General features: G+C 41.9%; 1 protein-coding gene across 6 annotated transcripts in view; it reads right to left on the bottom strand.

The window, feature by feature from the left end:
• Nucleotides 1–1,842: 1,842 nt before the first annotated feature.
• Nucleotides 1,843–17,763, bottom strand: part of mypn (myopalladin) — a 284,569-nt gene continuing 268,648 nt past the window's right edge. For 3 of the 6 annotated variants that reach the window (XM_059653169.1, XM_059653168.1, XM_059653170.1), the window contains 3 exons: nucleotides 8,906–9,071; nucleotides 7,570–7,703; nucleotides 1,843–4,277 (listed from right to left, as the gene is read on the bottom strand). In XM_059653169.1, coding sequence (XP_059509152.1) covers nucleotides 4,111–4,277; nucleotides 7,570–7,703; nucleotides 8,906–9,071 — 467 coding nt within the window. In that variant the 3' untranslated portion in view covers nucleotides 1,843–4,110. The remainder of the gene's footprint in view (nucleotides 4,278–7,569; nucleotides 7,704–8,905; nucleotides 9,072–17,763) is intronic. The other 3 variants (XM_059653171.1, XM_059653173.1, XM_059653174.1) reach the window with 1 other exon arrangement.

The following is a 17,763-nucleotide window of genomic DNA, read 5'->3' as shown; positions in this document are numbered from 1 at the left end:
TTATGCTGAGTTGGATTCATGTTTAAAACACTGGATGAGACTTAATTCCAAGATTTCTTCCCCATTCCCATTCCTGGCAATTACTGATGGTGTGGGATAAGGATGCTGGCACTTACTCGGCTCATAGTATTGCCATTCTTGCTGGTTTCATTCTGGAGGTAGTTAGTTCAGCCACTTCTGGGCATGTTGTGTGGGATCTGACCCCTTCCACAAAGGGGTGTGGTTTATGGCACAGAGTGGAGTTAGCATGGTGATCATGGAGTAGGGCGGCAAGCACGGAGCAAGTACAATGTGAGCAAATGAAATAATGACAGCCACCTATTCCTGGAGTTCTTTGATTGAAAAGCTATTCAGGTTGAAGTTCTGTGCAAAAACATCTTTCAAGTCCAGTACTTAGATTCTGTATTATCAGTTGCATAGGCAGTGATTGATCAGAGGGACCTGCTCAATGATGGTAAGCAGAGCATCAAATTGATCATCATTGTGAAGTGATGAGATGTGTTAGAGTACTTGTTCCATTTGAAAAAGTACCATTACGGTTTTAAAATGGAAGAAAACATGCTTGGAAACTGTAGTGCCATGAACTGACATTATTTAAATGTCAAAAGGGCTTTAAATTTTTTAAAGGCTGCAGCTTCCTCGGATTCCTTGAAATGTTATTTGCTGTAGCCTATAAAAATATAGGATAACAAGGTGTAGGGCTGGATGAACACAGCAGGTCAAGCAGCATCAGAGGAGCAGGAAGGCTGACGTTTCCGGCCTAGACCCTTCTTCAGAAAATGAAAAATCTTGGCTTTGCTTTCGGTTTCGATAAGCTCCACGAATGGAGTTTACTTTGAAAGCTGAGACTATTATGGATGCTTCATTGAATTTCAAAGGCTGTGAACTGTTCATCTTAACGGGATGTTACACATTTACTGATGCTTATTTGGTTTATAACTGAATGGACACTTGAAGGGATTTTTTAAAAATTGTGTCTATTTTGTCCTAGCGTGAAGTGTGGTTGATTGACAACTCTATCGGATTGATAGAAACTGAGCTTTGAGTGACCATTTCATAGGCTTTACCATTGCTGTTACAGAGTTCCTGAGCTTTACTTATAATGAATACTGGGTAATTGGTTAAGAAGGGAGCATGGGTGCTCTGGGCTAGTGCAATATCAAAATATTCAGAGATAGGCACAGCAGCCTGTTGTCCAGACCACACCACCACCTCCATTACTACCTTGGGCCGACTTCTGGAAACAGTGGGCTTAAGTCCATCCCCGAATAATGCTGAGGCACACTGGTGTCTTTTTCAAGGGAGATTTGACCTTCCAACCTCCTCAATGAGAATCCAGCCCACCACTTTCCAGGGCTTCTTCTGATCTCATACCAATTTTATGGAGCAGTGTTTAAGGTAGAGCCTCCACAAGCGAGGTAATTAAAATGACGATACTGTTGCTGCCTGATTCCGGCAGGCTCCTTCACCATCCAGTCAAACATTCTGTGAGGAAAGACTATCAGTCTTTTACTACACCACTGGTGCTATATACACTTAAATTGTCACTGTTGTAAACCCACCTGGCCCTTTGAACTGCTGCTACTTCCATGGAGTTGGAATGAAAGCTATCTCATGTTACATCATGGAATGCCTACCTGGTTTGTTGTTCTGTTACAAATATGAATCTTGAGCCAGTCAAATGGTTTGTATCTGAGATAATAAGCAGGAGGTTTTGAGCAGTGATTAAAAATAAAAGTGCAAATCTGTTAACTTGTAGCAATTACACTGTTTGGTCAATTCATTGGTGGATATCCACCTTTGGAAGTTCACAACTGAATACATATTGGAATAAATAAAACTTTATTCATAGACAAACAATCCATTATTTCTTTACAAGTGCAAGTTTACATTAAAACACTTGACTTAAACTAAATATGCCTTCTACTTGGCACTTCATGTAATAGTGCGGCCTTTATAAACTGAATCAGGAAAAGCGCTGTTTACTGCTAAACAACCTGAAGCATTTTGTTTAAAGAGAATCTAAGAGGCTACTTCGTATTATTTAACTGTCAAATGTACCTGCAAAATAAAAATAAATTTAATTGTTGAGGAGCAATTCCTTTATATTCATTTGGTGGGATATGGTTGGGTATATGTGACATCTTAACAAGTAAGTTGTTAGTGTGCATGAAATGCCAAAGTAAACTTTGTACAGGTGAGTATTTATCAAGTCATATATTGTTGACGAGAGAAGAGGTGAAGTTCCAGGCATTATACCCAGTAGTCATGGGGGTTCAATAACCAGACAGAATTAGTAGCACACCCAAACTTTGCAGTCAGTAGGGAAGTGCCGGCATTAGAGAGAAGTGGTGGTGTATTGGTAATATCACTGACCTGGTAATCCAGAAGCACAGGCCAATACTGTGAGGATATGGGCTCAAATCCTACCATCGTAGCTTGTGGAAATTAAACTCAATGAATCAATCTTGAATTGAAAGTAATAATCATGAAATGGTTATGGATTTAGAAAAAAATTATTCTCCAGGGAAGAAAATCTGCCATTTTTACCCAGTCTTGCCAACATGTGACTCTAGGCCCAGTGAAGTGGTTGATGCTTAACTGCCCTCTGAAATGACCTAGCAAGACGGTCTGTTCAAGGGCAATTAGGGACGAGAAGCAAATACTGACCTTGCCAGCAATGCCCATATCCCTTGTATAACGTAACGTAATATTAATCCAGACTCACGACTATATGGTTCACTTTACCTCGGATCAAATCTTTAAATTTGTAGCAATTCTAGGCAGACTGGCGGCTTTCACCGTTTTTCCTGAAGTTAATTTCATTCTGCCATCAACTAAAGATAATCTCATGTATACAGCAACAGTGTGCCATCAAGCAAGTTAAGCAACCAATAACATTGAAGTATTCCAACAGACAGAAAACCAGGCAATAATAAGTAGATATTATCAATCATTTTGTATAATTTTATGGAAAGCAATATAAGGTTGTGACATAGACATCAGATTAAGGCAAAAGCAGAAATGTTATTAAATTTAAAAATATATTTTTTAATATCTAGAGAAAAAAGAGAAATTTGACCTTACATAGTTATAAAATTTATTTTTGTGGCCAGAAAGGCTGTTTACCAGCAGACAGTGGAAGTTCACACCAATTCAGCGATTTCTAATTGGTTTCCCTCTGGGAAAATTGTTAACAGTGCACACTGAGGAGATACAGGAGATTACTGGTAGCGACTTCCCAATTTAACTGCGCTTTGAAGACTTTAGAGCGTGTTGCAATTTCTCTAGGAAAATGCAGATAATTCTGTTTTGCCACCATTACAACTGCAAAATCCTGGCCGATGTGAATAGTGACGTATATTCAGGGAGCCCCACAATTAGGAGTTGCATTGTGATTAGCTACTTTATGCATAAAAGTATAAATTACTGGCTAACTAGTTCTGAGGAAAGAAAATCAACCTTTTTAATAAACAATCAAAAGCAGATTCAGTTGCATTGTTATAAATAAGCACAGAAATCCCGGAGTAACTTTGTCCACTGCAGTCAATGGGTATAACTGGTACAAATAATGTGTTGTACTGTACCAGTTTGGATTATAATAAAGAAACACAGGCGATTCAATCTGCTATGGATTTGCGGAGCATGTCTGAGCTGTTTGCAAGCCACATTTGAGTGAAAAGTATCCTGTTGCAGATGAAAATCAAACAATTCATATTGTGCCAATTGATACTTTGACCACTTTATCGCAACACTTTTGAAAATCCCCACAGACACAGAAATAAGAGACATTCAAAAAATGTGATATTTGTTGGTGACTATCATCAAATTTAGCATGATTATTAAACAGTGTCATCCTATTTAACTGGGGCATCATTGGCATTTGTATTCATAAACCTGAACAGTCCAATTACACTGACAAGGAATTACATATTGCTTGTATACAGACGTTGCGCTCTACTTAAAATCAGCACTTTTAACTGTGTCACTTGCAACATTCACAAAAGCACCAAGGTCATAGAAAACCAACTTCATGTAAACCTTGAATCACTTGGCCTCTCTTATCTTCACAGTTCTAAGTCCTGCAAAAGCAAACATACTGAAATAACTTCACAGTTCATCGCTCTCCATCACATCCTGTTTGGTTAGGAACTGCAAGCTGTCCACAGACGGGAAGGCAGATTTAAAGTCAAGTCCTTGACCAGCAAGAGCTGCATATCGATTGCCTGAAGGACGCACTTTCCTTATTGGCTGTGTGATGTGCCGGTGCCACTGGGCTATAACAACAAAGGGAATCAGTCAGGCAATCTCTGTTGTAATGAAGAACTTTACAATGAGATGGCATTCTAAATGGAGTGAGTTTATAACATGACCACAGATAAAACCAGTGTTTTTGCATGCAAGCAACATTATTTCACGTAAAAATAAACAGATTTAATTTTGCAATATTACTGTATACAATGTGTTATATAGTAGCAATTAAAACATGAATTCAGTTAGATTATTCTCCAGGTAGCTCCTAATGAATGATGATCTGAAACCTCATTAACACAGAAACATAGAAAATGGGGACATGAGAATGCTCTCTGTCCCTTTGAACTCACTCACCATTCAATAATGTTCAGACCTGATCATCCAACTCAGCCCCTGTTCCTGCTTTCTCCCCAGACCCTTTGAGTCCTTTAGTCCTAAGAAATATATCCAACTCCTTCACTGAAATATTCAATGTATTGGCCTCAACTATTTTTGGAGGTAAACAATTCCAGACAGTCATCAGTGAAGAAATTTTTCTTCATCTCAGTTCTAAACGTCTGCCTTGTATCCCTGGACTGTGATCCCCTGGTTCTGGACTCCCTGGTCATCAGAAACATCCTTCCTGTGTTTACTTTATTTAGTCCTGCTAATTTTTAGATTCCTATGAGATAAATTTTCTAAACTTCAGTGAATATAATCCTAACCAATACCATGTCTTTTCATAGGTCAGTCCTGCCATCGCAGGAATCAGTCCGGTGAACCGTCATTACACTATCACCATAGCCAGAGCATGGTTCCTCAGATAAAGAGACCAAATACTTAATTCGTTAAAAAAAATGCGACAGTCACATCCCAGCTCCAGAAATATGATTTTATGTAATTGTACCTAATAAAATCAATTTTTCTTTTATTCACTCAAGGAACTTGGACATCATTGGTTGGGACAGCATTTATTGCCCATCCCAAGTTGCCCTTGAGAAGGTGTCTTCTTGAACCACTGTAGTCCATGTGCTGTAGTTGATTTACAGTGTCCTTGGGGACTGAATTCCAGGATTGTGATCCAGTGGCCCAAGTCAGGGTGGTAAGTGGCTTGGAGGGGAACTTGCAGGTGGTGGTATTCCAATGTATCTGACACCATTGTCCTTCCAGATGGATATGGTTGTGGGTTTGCAAGGTGCTGTCTAAGGAACTTTGGTGAATTTTTGCAGTACATCTTGAAAATAGTACACACTGTTGCCACTGGGTGTCAGTGGTAGAGGGAGTGGATGCTTGTGGATATGGTGCCAATCAAGCAAGTTGCTTTGTCCTGGATGGTGTCAAGCTTCTTGAGTGTCATTGGGGCTGCACTACCCAGGCAAGTGGGGAAATATTCCATCACACTCCTGACTTGTGCCTCGTAGATATTGGACATGCTTTGGGGAGTGAGGAGCTGAGTTACACACTAAGAGTATTTCAAGCCTCTGCCCTGATCTTGTAGCCATTGTGTTTGTGTGGTGAGTCCATTTAAGTTTCTGGTCAATGGGAGCTCCAGAATATTACTAATGGAGGGACATTCAGTGATGGTAACATCATTGAATGTCAAGGGACAGTAGTTACATTGTCTCTTATTTGGAGACTGTGGTTACCTGGCATTTGTGTGGCATGAATGTTACTTGCCAGTTGTCAGCGCAAGCCTCAGTACTGTCCAGGTCTTGTTTTATTTGAACATGAACTGCTTCAGTATCTGAGTCGCGAATGGTGCTGAATTTTGGGCATCACCAGTGAACATCCCCACTTCTGACCTTCTGATGGAGATGGTTGGGTCTAGAATACTACCCTGACAAACCAATTATATCTGCCTGCTGGTCATGAATATTGTGAACTTGGGAGCATTATGCCTTAATTTCCTCAGAAAGGAGGCTGAAAGGAGAGACACCCTTCTGGTATTGGGATTCTGTATAGATACAGGATTAGTAATTCAGAGGCTGATACCATGAAGCAGTCTCCTTCTCAGTCTCTTCCCTCACCTGAGGTACGGTGGCCCTCAGGTTAAATTGCCACCAGTCATCTCTCTCTAGTGGAAGAGCAGCCCTACCATCTGGTATGACTATGGTGACTTGACTTGTCTTGAATTCAGAGGTTAATCTATTGGCGGTATGGGCTGGGGTATGGAAGGAATGCAGTTTTCAAGAGTTTGTGAAAAACTCAGCAGAGATCCTTTTCGGTTGACTTGAATTTTCTTGCAGCATTTATAAATAACATACATTTGATGCAATATTTTACATACTATCAAACCTCCAGCATCATTAATCACAATCATTTATATATGCTGCTTTATAATGATACTGACATGACACCATCTCTTTCACAATGCATTACTCTGAAGTGGAAACATTCTTTCATATGCCATCTCTCTCTGCCAGGACCCAAAGCCTAGTTGCTGTAGACAAGGATTTCCTGAGGCCAGTCCTAAGGTGATTGCCTGGTGCTCCTTGTTGTGGGTCAGGAGAAATTAGTACCAATACCTTTTAAAGATGTTCCCACAGTTTTCATGGTAGATGTCTGAGATATGGTAATTTCAAGATTTTCCTAAACAGATGTGCATAGCGGATTCATCATTAGAAAAGCAGATTAAAGTAAATTGAAATGAGCTGAACAGGTAAGTGCTAGGTTCTGCAATGTAGTGTAAGTAGCTGGAGAAATAACTGTAGAATATGTAGCTTTGTAGGTCAACCTGGAAAATGAGTCAGAAGCCCACTTCCTATTTTTCCCCATTTATATGTCCATTATAAATATGCCCATGGTCTTCCAACTCACATTCAGCAATGAAACCATGGTGATTGTGTCCTCTTTCAAGGTTAGCAGCAGTGTTTAAGGACTACCACCCTTAGGTCGCAATCTCATTGGGTCAATTATCTGGGGTCAACCTCTGAGCCAGTAATAGCAACTGTTCAGCAGAGATTCTGGTCCAAAGGTGATTGTTTTCCAAAAGCATTTGTCAATGGCGCAGCTTTTCACTGCCCCATTGGTTGATCTTTCAGTGCTGTGATTGGCTGTTCAGTTTAAGTCTGCTGATTGGCTAACTGGGGACTTACTTGGAACTTGTAAGCAGTTGAAAGTTTTTCCGGTCCCAAATCCCTGTGTATATTAAAAATGGTGACTGCCTGAGTCTGGTAAATCCTCCACAAGTTTGCATCTAGTTGGAGATCAACTTGGTATTTGGTAGGGTTAAACTCCACCATTTTAGGGTCACTATTGGCCCAATTCCACCAAGCAATTTCAATGAAACTAGACCCAAACAATTGTTAGGCAGCGAATAATCAAACACAGACTAACCATATAGATCCAATCTGGCTGTACAAGATGCTATTCCTGCTTCATTTTTGGCTGACACAGTATACCACCCAGCATCTTCCTTCTTAGTTGGCTGAATCAGGAGACAGACATAGCCCGTGGTATCCTGCTGTATGCTGGTAAGACAAGTGCCATTAAGGACATGTAAAAATAAACCGAAAGACTTATTGGTAATTCATACTGTTACAGTGGGGCAATGTATTTCAGGTTAGATAACACAGATCATCACATAAATAGATCAATTTATTTTTCACTTTCACTGTACCTTTAAACTTCCTGAATTTTAGAAAAAAAAACAATGAAAGAGAGACAGAGTCAAATTTACACTTAAGATCACTTTTCAACTCATATTGCCAACGCTGAATTGTCTGTCTCAAATGTACTTCAGTTAGGAAGAGACTTTTCAGGTAATAATTTAGTTCAGGGTAATACAAGGCTACCCCATCTGTAATGACTGTACACTGTGAAGCTCTGAATATTTTTTACAGGGCCTCTATGCTTATGTCTGTAAATTGTAAGTTTAATCTTGGAGTTCCATGGGATCCAAGATGCTCAGGGGTTTTTGGATCTTCCTGATCAATATTAAAATCTACTAAATTTAGGATGTTTAAAAACAGAGGTTCACCTCAACAACATTTCCAAAACACTGCAATGTTTACATGGTGAGAGCGCTTTTGAGCACTATCAGCAAGGACTTGCTTGTTCGATCTCTGAACTGTAGTCAACAATTTCAGGTAAGCATATGTCAGTGTAAATATGCCTTACCATGTGACTTTAGGCATCTTGACCACTGACAGTGTATCAGAAATTCAGATGTGACCAAAATGGCAATGTAATTAAATGCTACATGTTCAAATTTCCAAGATGCACTCCTGTCAAATATGGTTCCTCAAGGGAATATCATAGAATCCATACAGTGTAGGTCAAGGCCATTCAGCCCATTGATTCTGCACAAGCCCTCCAAGAGCATTGTATCCAGAGCCACCTATCTCTACAACCCTGCATTTACAATGGCTAATCCACATAGTTTACACATCCTGGACAATTTAGCATGGCCAATCCACCTGCAATCTTTAGACTACGGGAGGAAACTGGAGCACTCAGGGGAAACCCACACAGACATGCAGAGAATGTGCAAACTCCACACAGACAGTTAACGAGGGTAGAGCTGAACCCAGGTCTCTGGTGCTGTGAGGTTGCAGTGCTGACAAATTTGCCACTTTGCCACTCCGCCACTCCTATTGAGTAATTTTGTCTACCAGACCACCATCACATTCACAGCAGCTGATTCATACTATACATCGTAGCCTAGACACACCTTATCCTGTCCCTGTAGGGAGAGATGGTCTCATTGTCCTTCTTCCAGAAGATCATTGGAGGTGGCATGCCCACTACTCTGCACTCTATTCTGACTGGGTGGCCCTCTGGCACTCCTGTGTTCCGCAGTTTCTCGATAAATACTGGTGCCTTTGTAATTTCCTTTGCTGTAAAACCAAGCCAAACAAATGGAAACAGAAGACAAAACAAATAGTTTAGAACATTAGATGTGACTTGTCTATCAGCTTTATGTGATGTTCCCTGGCCCTGTGTTTGCTGCACAGATACTGACTGCTACCTACTGTTCTTCCGCACATGGAGGCAGGTTGGGAATTGTGTAAATGTTTTAAACTAATGGCAATAGGCTGCAGCTAGAGAACTGGAGGAATGCTTGGGGATACAGATGCTACCACTTTTCTTTTGAAATGGAAAACCTACAATTTGTTAAAATCCAAGAAACAATCGACAAACTTTTCAAGGGACACTGCAATACCAAAACAAAAACTGGCAATAAGGAGTGCATAAATACACAATGGGAGAATGTAATTTTATTTTCAGAACAGGATAAAATTAGGAATTGACCAGTACTGTTTTCTCCAGCTGGGAAGAAATGGATTTTTGGAACTGCAATGCAGCATTTTAATCCATTTAGAAATATTCTAATGTCAAGAATTTTGTGACATATGTTCTCATGTGTGAGAGACTTATCTAATACAAAGTAATGTAGCATACATTTAGATTTGGAGTTTACACTTTTTTTTGCAATATGTCAATAAAATTCATACTCATTAAAACTTCACATTGCACAACTGATAAAAGCTGTAAATTCTCCTGTCTTATACAATGCCTTGTGAAAGCTATGAGGGACGACTGCCCAAAGTTCAGTGGTATAATACCCTAGTAGGGATGACAGTGGAACAACAATGGCAGGTATTTCTGGATATAATGCAGAAGGTGCAGGATCAGTTCATTCTAAAGAGGAAGAAAGATCCTAAGGGGAGGTGGGGGCAGCCGTGGCTGACGAGGGAAGTTAAGGACTGTATAAAAATAAAAGAGAAGTATAACAAGAAGTATAACAGAGCAAAGATGAGTGGGAAGCTGGAAAACTGGGAAGCTTTTAAAGAGCAACAGCGGATAACTAAAAAGGCAATACATTGAGAAAAAATGAGGTATGAAGGAAAACTGGCCAAAAATATAAAGGAGGATAGTAAAAGCTTTTTTAGGTATGTAAAAAGAAAAAAAAGGTTAAGACTAAAATTGGGCCCTTGAAGTCAGAAACGCATGAATTTATTATGGGGACAAGGAAATGGCAGAGGAGTTGAATAGGTACTTTGGATCTGTCTTAACTAGGGAAGACACAAGCAATCTCCCAGTTGCAATAGTGGCTGAAGGACCGAGGGTAATGGACGAACTGAAGGGTATTTATATTATGCAGGAAATGGTGTTGGATAGATTGTTAGGTCTGAAGGCTGGATAAGTCCCCGGGACCTGATGCATCCCAGGGTACTTAAGGAGGTGGCTCTTGAAATCGTGGATGCATTGGTAATCATTTTCCAATGTTCTACAGATTCAGGATCAGTTCCTGCGGATTGGAGGGTGGCTAATGTTGTCCCACTTTTCAAGAAAGGAGGGAGAGAGAAAACAGGAAATTATACATCAGCCACGATCATAATGAATGGTGGTGCTGGCTCGAAGGGCCGAATGGCCTACTCCAGCACCTACTGTCTATTGTCTATTGAAAGCCTTCATTGGATTGACAGAACAGAGCAATGTGACCCAAACCAACATTCACATTCAATGGAAAACATCACTTGCACTTAAATTAGTATTTATCAGGGAATGTTTGCTGGCAGGAATCCAATGTCAATGAGAAAGCCAGAGTTGTACTCTAATAAAGCTATTGAAAGCATGAGTAAGTGGAAACACACACCCACAACACATTCCTGTTGCAATAGTCTGTGAGGAGAATGGAAGAGAGCAGTCTGCTTCTGAGTTAGTAGGAACTGCTGATGCTGGAGAATCTAAGATAACAAAGTGTAGAGCTGGATGAACACAGCCGTCCAAGCATCATCAAAGGAGCAGGAAAGCTAATGTTTCGGGTCTAGGCCTTTCTTCAGAAATGGGGGAGGGGAAGGGGGTTCTGAAATAAGTAGGGAGAAAGAGGGAGGTGGATAGAAGATGGATAAAAGGAGAAGATGGGTAGAGAGGAGACAGGTCAAGGAGGCAGTCAGTCTGCTTCTGAAGCATGTTTGTTTCGGTTGTTTTACTGACTTTGAAAGAGGGCTTTAGGAGCTATTAGTACATTTTCCTGCCAGGTTTATACATAGGTTCATGTAACTGCCAAGTCCCAGAGATTCTCCTCATACTTGTGTCCCTTTTAAGAAACTTACACTCATAAGAAGAAGAAAAAAAGTAAACCACTATTTCAGGTCTCCTGTTGGCAATTGAGGGTTGAGGGTTTGCAAGGCTTTCTGGCTGCTGCACGAAAGGAATCAAAAAAACTCATATCCTTATGAGCTTTCTTTATGAATCTGACAGAATTAACACATCTTCCTAGAAGGCACAAGATTGTTAACAGCCTTGTCTAATGTCCTTTAGCCTGAAGGGACCATCCAACAATTTGCAATGGATTCCGTTGTACTTAATGCAAAACACTGAACAAAACAAAATCAATTGAACAGGTTCCCCATGGTAAGCTGATGGAGAAAGTGAAGTCACATGGGGTCCAGGGTGTGCTAGCTAGTTGGATAAAAAAAGTGGCTGGGCAACAGGAGTCAGAGTTGTAGTGAAAGGGAGTTTCTCAAAATGGAGAACTGTGACCAGTGGTGTTCCACAGGGATTTGTGATGGAACCACTGTTGTTTGTGATATACATAAATGATTTGCAGGAAGGTATAGGTGGTCTGATCAGCAAGTTTGCAGATGACACTAGGATTGGTGGAGTAGCAGATAGTGAAGGGGACTGTCAGAAATTACAGCAGAATATAGATAGATTGGAGAGTTGGGCAGATAAATGGCAGATGGAGTTCAATCCAGGCAAATGCGAGGTGATGCATTTTGGAAGATCCAATTCAAGAGCGAACTATACAGTAAATGGAAAAGTCCTGGGGAAAATTGATGTACAGAGATCTGGATGTTCAGGTCCATTGTACGCTGAAGGTGGCAACACAGGTCAATAGGGTGGTCAAGAAGGCATATGACATGCTTTCCTTCATTGGACGGGGTATTGAGTACAAGAATTGGCATGTCATGTTACAGTTGTATAAGACTTTGGTTCGGCCACATTTAGAGTACTGCATACAGTTCTGGTCACCACATTACCAAAAGGATGTGGATGCTTTGGGCAGGGTGCAGAGGAGGTTCACCAGGATGTTGCCTGGTATGGATGGTGCTAACTGTGAAGAGAGGTTGAGTAGATTAGGATTATTTATATTAGAAAGACGGAGAGTGACCTGATTGAGGTCTATAAAATCATGAGGGGTATAGACAAGGTGGATAGCAAGAAGCTTTTTCCCAGAGTGGGGGACTCAATTCCTATGGGTCATGGGTTCAAAGTGAGAGGAGGAAAGTTTATGGGAGATATGCGTGGAAAGTTCTTAACACAGAGGGTGGTGGGTGCCTGGAACACGTTGCCAGCGGAGGTGGTAGACGCAGACACGTTAGTGACTTTTAAGATGTATCTGGACAGGTACATGGGTGGGCAGGGAGCAAAGGGATACCGACCCTTAGAAAATAGATGAAAGGCTTAGACAGAGGATCTCGATCGGTGCAGGCTTGGAGGGCCGAAGGGCATGTTCCTGTGCTGTAATTTTCTTTGTCATGATCTCAGCAAATACTATATTCCACACAGGAACCCGGCCTAACAGATCACAATTTTATTCTTTTGGGTTAGATAAAGTTGCCTCTCATTGACCTATAAACACTCACTACTGCAGGTTTTGCTTAACAAACAAAGCAAAGGCAAATACAGAAGGAATGAAGATAAAATTGTTGAGATTATTCTATCATTTTATAATATAGATTCAATACACAGTATAAGTATAATCCCATTCATTCCCAAAACTCTTCTTTATAAAATTAAAAACAAAACAGCTTCTGTGTATTGTCCCAAAAACCCCTGGTACAGTTCTTAAAACACCCTTTGTGTGATGCACACACAGTATTCCCATAGCTAACATCTCGGGGGATTTAAGGCACTTGTAACTTAAATGATTAAAACTGGAACTGCAAATAGCTTCCTTCTGGAGCAATCAGACAGTTGAGCTTCAAAGCATTCAGCTTAAATAGCTACTTTTGGGTTTATATCTGGTGTGGAACCATTGTGAACTATTCATTCCAAGGACCTGTTTCAATATATTCTTCTCAGGAGCACTGCTCTACACAGCTGTTCTCTTTCAAGACCTTCACAGGCCAATACATTACCTAAAGTCAAAAGTGAAACTAAAAGTCTTTCAGTTCTGGGTGTTTCCCTTCGGTTTAAAAAAACATAGATTATGAAACTCTGGGCCCCATTATTTACCATGCTGTATCACAAACAAACAAAAACAAACAAACAAACAAAACAATCTAATATAAACAAAATCCATTAGTGCACAAATCCATTCACTCTACTGCCAGACTTCAAAAATGTTTTTAAAAGAAACCACCATGATTAAAGTAATACTTTGAAATTAATAGTTAATTTCAGACACACAGAAAAAGCCCTCATTACTAACTCAAAAACTGGACCCAGGCTCACCCCAAATATCATTAAAAACAGTACAAATAAATCCACAGTTTACTTCACAACATTTAAGTCTATCCCATGCAATGGTGGTAAAACTGAGCATTGTGATCCCAAACCTTGCACCCACCAGCAAGCACACAAGCAGAGGCAACAAATCAGGTTTTAAAGCAAAATCTATACAACTTCAAACACAAACCGGGATTCCTCTTTGACGTCCAAAGGCAATTGGAATGAGTTCATGGGTTTACTGACCATGTGGCATGTGACTCAATGCCCTAGCTACCATTTTTGTGCAATGGTATCAGATTTAGCCAGGAACCTGTACAACTTCCTTTAGAAAGCTCACTGCAAATCCACACTGATCAGATGAACTGAAACTTAGTCCAAAGATTCATGACTTTCTGCAACCAAAGAACTCCTCACATCTAATCTAGTCACCTATGTATACAGACAGCTCCTAATTCTCTCTAACCTATTTAATTCAACAGTCTGACAGAACCCTAGGGGAAATTACACAAGTCTCCACAAAATGACTGATTAAAGATTTAACAGCCATCTTCGGTTTGTTCACCACATTTGTATCAGTTCTATGATCTTTTGCTGACAAATTCTGTTTTTGATGCCACTTGTCCCACTGACACCTGAAGAAGCAACATTTGACACACAAGCTCCAAAAGCTTATGTTTTCAAATAAATCTACTGGACTATAACCTGGTGTCTTGTGATTTTTGACCTTGTCCACCACAGTCCAACACTGGCACCTCCATATTAAAATCACCAGAACTCAGTATCACTTACCTTTATTTTCTCCAAGAAAAAAGACATACCCAAGGCATAAAGCATAGGAACGTCAGCTGCATTAAGACTGGGTATCTGTGTGAGTGCTGCAGGATTTATCTGACTTTTTTTTATTCCTTGTACAAAATGTTATGATGGTATTCTGGTAGTGAATTCATGTAGTAGAGCTATTTAATCTCAAGTGCCAGATTAATTACTATTTAAATCCTATTTCCAGTATGCATGGGACAATAAAGACGTTGATATGTAAACAGAATTACAACAATAGTGATGAATTGTTCTACTCTCCAACACTCACCAGAGTAATGATTTCCATGCTGCTCTCCTCCTTTGGGGTGATAATGGGAACTGCAGACGCTGGAGAATCCAAGATAATAAAATGTGAGGCTGGATGAACACAGCAGGCCCAGCAGCATCTCAGGAGCACAAAAGCTGACGTTTCGGGCCTAGATCCTTCATCAGAGAGGGGGATGGGGTGAGGGTTCTGGAATAAATAGGGAGAGAGGGGGAGGTGGACCGAAGATGGAGAGAAAAGAAGATAGGTGGAGAGGAGAGTATAGGTGGGGAGGTAGGGAGGGGATAGGTCAGTCCAGGGAAGACGGACAGGTCAAGGAGGTGAGATGAAGTTAGTAGGTAGGAGATGGAGGTGCAGCTTGGGGTGGGAGGAAGGGATGGGTGAGAGGAAGAACAGGCAGAGACAGGCTGGGCTGGTTTTGGGATGCAGTGGGTGGAGGGGAAGAGCTGGGCTGGTTGTGTGTTGCAGTGGGGGGAGGGGGCGAACTGGGCTGGTTTTGGGATGCGTTGGGGGAAGGGGAGATTTTGAAGCTAGTGAAGTCCACATTGATACCATTGGGCTGCAGGGTTCCCAAGCGGAATATGAGTTGCTGTTCCTGCAACCTTCGGGTGGCATCATTGTGGCACTGCAGGAGGCCCATGATGGACATGTCATCTAAAGAATGGGAGGGGGAGTGGAAATGGTTTGCGACTGGGAGGTGCAGTTGTTTATTGCGAACCGAGCGGAGGTGTTCTGCAAAGCGGTCCCCAAGCCTCCGCTTGGTTTCCCCAATGTAGAGGAAGCCACACCGGGTACAATGGATACAGTATACGACATTGTCAGATGTGCAGGTGAACCTCTGCTTAATATGGAAAGTCATCTTGGGGCCTGGGATAGGGGTGAGGGAGGTGGTGTGGGGGCAAGTGTAGCACTTCCTGTAGTTGCAGGGGAAGGTCCGGGTGTGGTGAGGTTGGAGGGCAGTGTGGAGTGAACAAGGGAGTCACGGAGACAGTGGCCTCTCCGGAAAGCAGACAAGGGTGGGGATGGAAAATGTCTTGGGTGGTGGGGTCGGATTGTAGATGGCGGAGATCGGTTCGCAATAAACAACTGCACCTCTCAGTCGCAAAACCATCCCAGAACCAGCCCAGTTCGCCCCCTCCCCCCCAATGCACCACACATACAGCCCAGCTCTTCCCCTCCACCCACTGCATCCCAAAACCAGTCCAGCTTGTCTCTGCCTCCCTAACCTGTTCTTCCTCTCACCCATCCCTTCCTCCCACCCCAACCTGCACCTCCATCTCCTACCTACTAACCTCACCTCACCTCCTTGACCTGTCCGTCTTCCCTGGACTGACCTATCCCCTCCCTACCTCCCCACCTATACTCTCCTCTCCACCTATCTTCTTTTCTCTCCATCTTCGGTCCGCTTCCCCCTCTCTCCCTATTTATTCCAGAACCCTCACCCCATCCCCCTCTCTGATGCAGGGTCTAGGCCCGAAACGTCAGCTTTTGTGCTCCTGAGATGCTGCTGGGCCTGCTGTGGTCATCCAGCCTCAAGTTTTATTATCTCTCCTCCTTTGAAAAATGGGTTTTTAAATCTTTGGTTTCTCAAGCAATGAATGATCATTCAGCAGAGATAGTAAGAACTGCTGATGCTGGAGTCAGAGGTAACACAGTGTGGAGCTGGAGGAACACACCAGGCCAGGCAGTATCAGAGGAGCAGGAAAGCTGATGTTTAGGGTTGGGACCATTCTTCAGAAAAACTTTCTAACACCTTCTAACTTTAGTTAAGTTCCAGGACCTTCCCATGATGAAGAAATTTCCAGTGGGTCTCACGAAAGAACAGAGGAATTGTGTCTCGTCAACATTCATTTTAGATTTCTTTGTGCTTGTTCCTGTTCTGCCCTTTCCTCATTATCGTTTTCTAACTCTGATCAAAGCCTTCTATCTCCATGACAACTGGTACCAACACATTTACTTCTCCTTGTATGAGAGGACGAGGGAAGGAGGGACTGGGGATTTGGGTGTGTACTATTTGGCCAATTGTTCTGGTGGTGTCCACTGCAGCCAATGAGACACATAGATGGTCCCAAATAGACAGGCTGCACACCTGGTCATGTATCATGGCGTCCACAGAAGCTGGACTGACTCCATCAAATTGCATGGGGTCTGAAATCACATCCCTGCATTGCAGCTGGCAGCATCAGGACTGCTGTGGGTAGACTCACTGTTAGCTCCTTATCCCACACTGTAAACGTTGCTGCCAACATGGTGGTGCAGGAATTCCAGGATCAGTTCTTACCCACCTTAATTTCTGCCAGCCTGCTTCTGCTCCAACATGGACTGAGGCATGGAAATCCAGGTCAACATTTCAGGTTAATATGCTTTTGTCAGAATTCGGTTAAGATTAATTATGATTCCCTCTCGCATTGATGCTGCCAGACCTGCTCAGCATTTTCACCATGTTTTATTTTTATTCGAGTATTCACTGTGTTTGGCTTTTGAGTTATTTCCTCTGGTTGGGCAGTTCAGAACAATTCATGTATAAATACAGCTGCATGATTCAGGAATGGAATCAGGAAACCCTTTATCATGCAAAAAGCATTGGAAATCTAGAATTTCCTCCTCTGTGAATGCAGGGCCAAACGAACATTTCCAGTCTGAGAACCCCATCCACATTTTGGAAAATCAGATCACAATGCTGTGCTTCTCCTCCCAGCTTACATGCAGAAATTGAAGAATGTGGGCCCAGTACAGAAAATAGTGTAGTGTTGGTCTAAGGCAACAGAAAGGCTCCTACAGGCCCACTTGGGATCAGTGAGTCCATTTTCAAGAACTCAGCCAACTTAAATGGGTGTCCCACTACCGTTGCAGACTTCACTAGTTAGAGTACAGATGGCTGTGTGCCAAAGAAGTTTATCTGAATGTTCCCCAACTGGAAACCATGGATGAACTGGGTGATCCACTCCCTACTGAAGTCCAGATGTGAGGTGTTCAAGTCGGGCAACCCTGACCTCCACAGGAAATCCAGGTACAACCTTCATACGGCCATCAGAAATGCC

The sequence above is a fragment of the Stegostoma tigrinum genome, chromosome 20 (genome assembly GCF_030684315.1).
Source record: "Stegostoma tigrinum isolate sSteTig4 chromosome 20, sSteTig4.hap1, whole genome shotgun sequence".
Lineage (NCBI taxonomy): Eukaryota > Metazoa > Chordata > Chondrichthyes > Orectolobiformes > Stegostomatidae > Stegostoma > Stegostoma tigrinum.
The sequence above is the reverse complement of the archived record's forward strand: the minus strand, read 5'-3'. Positions and strand labels throughout refer to the sequence as shown.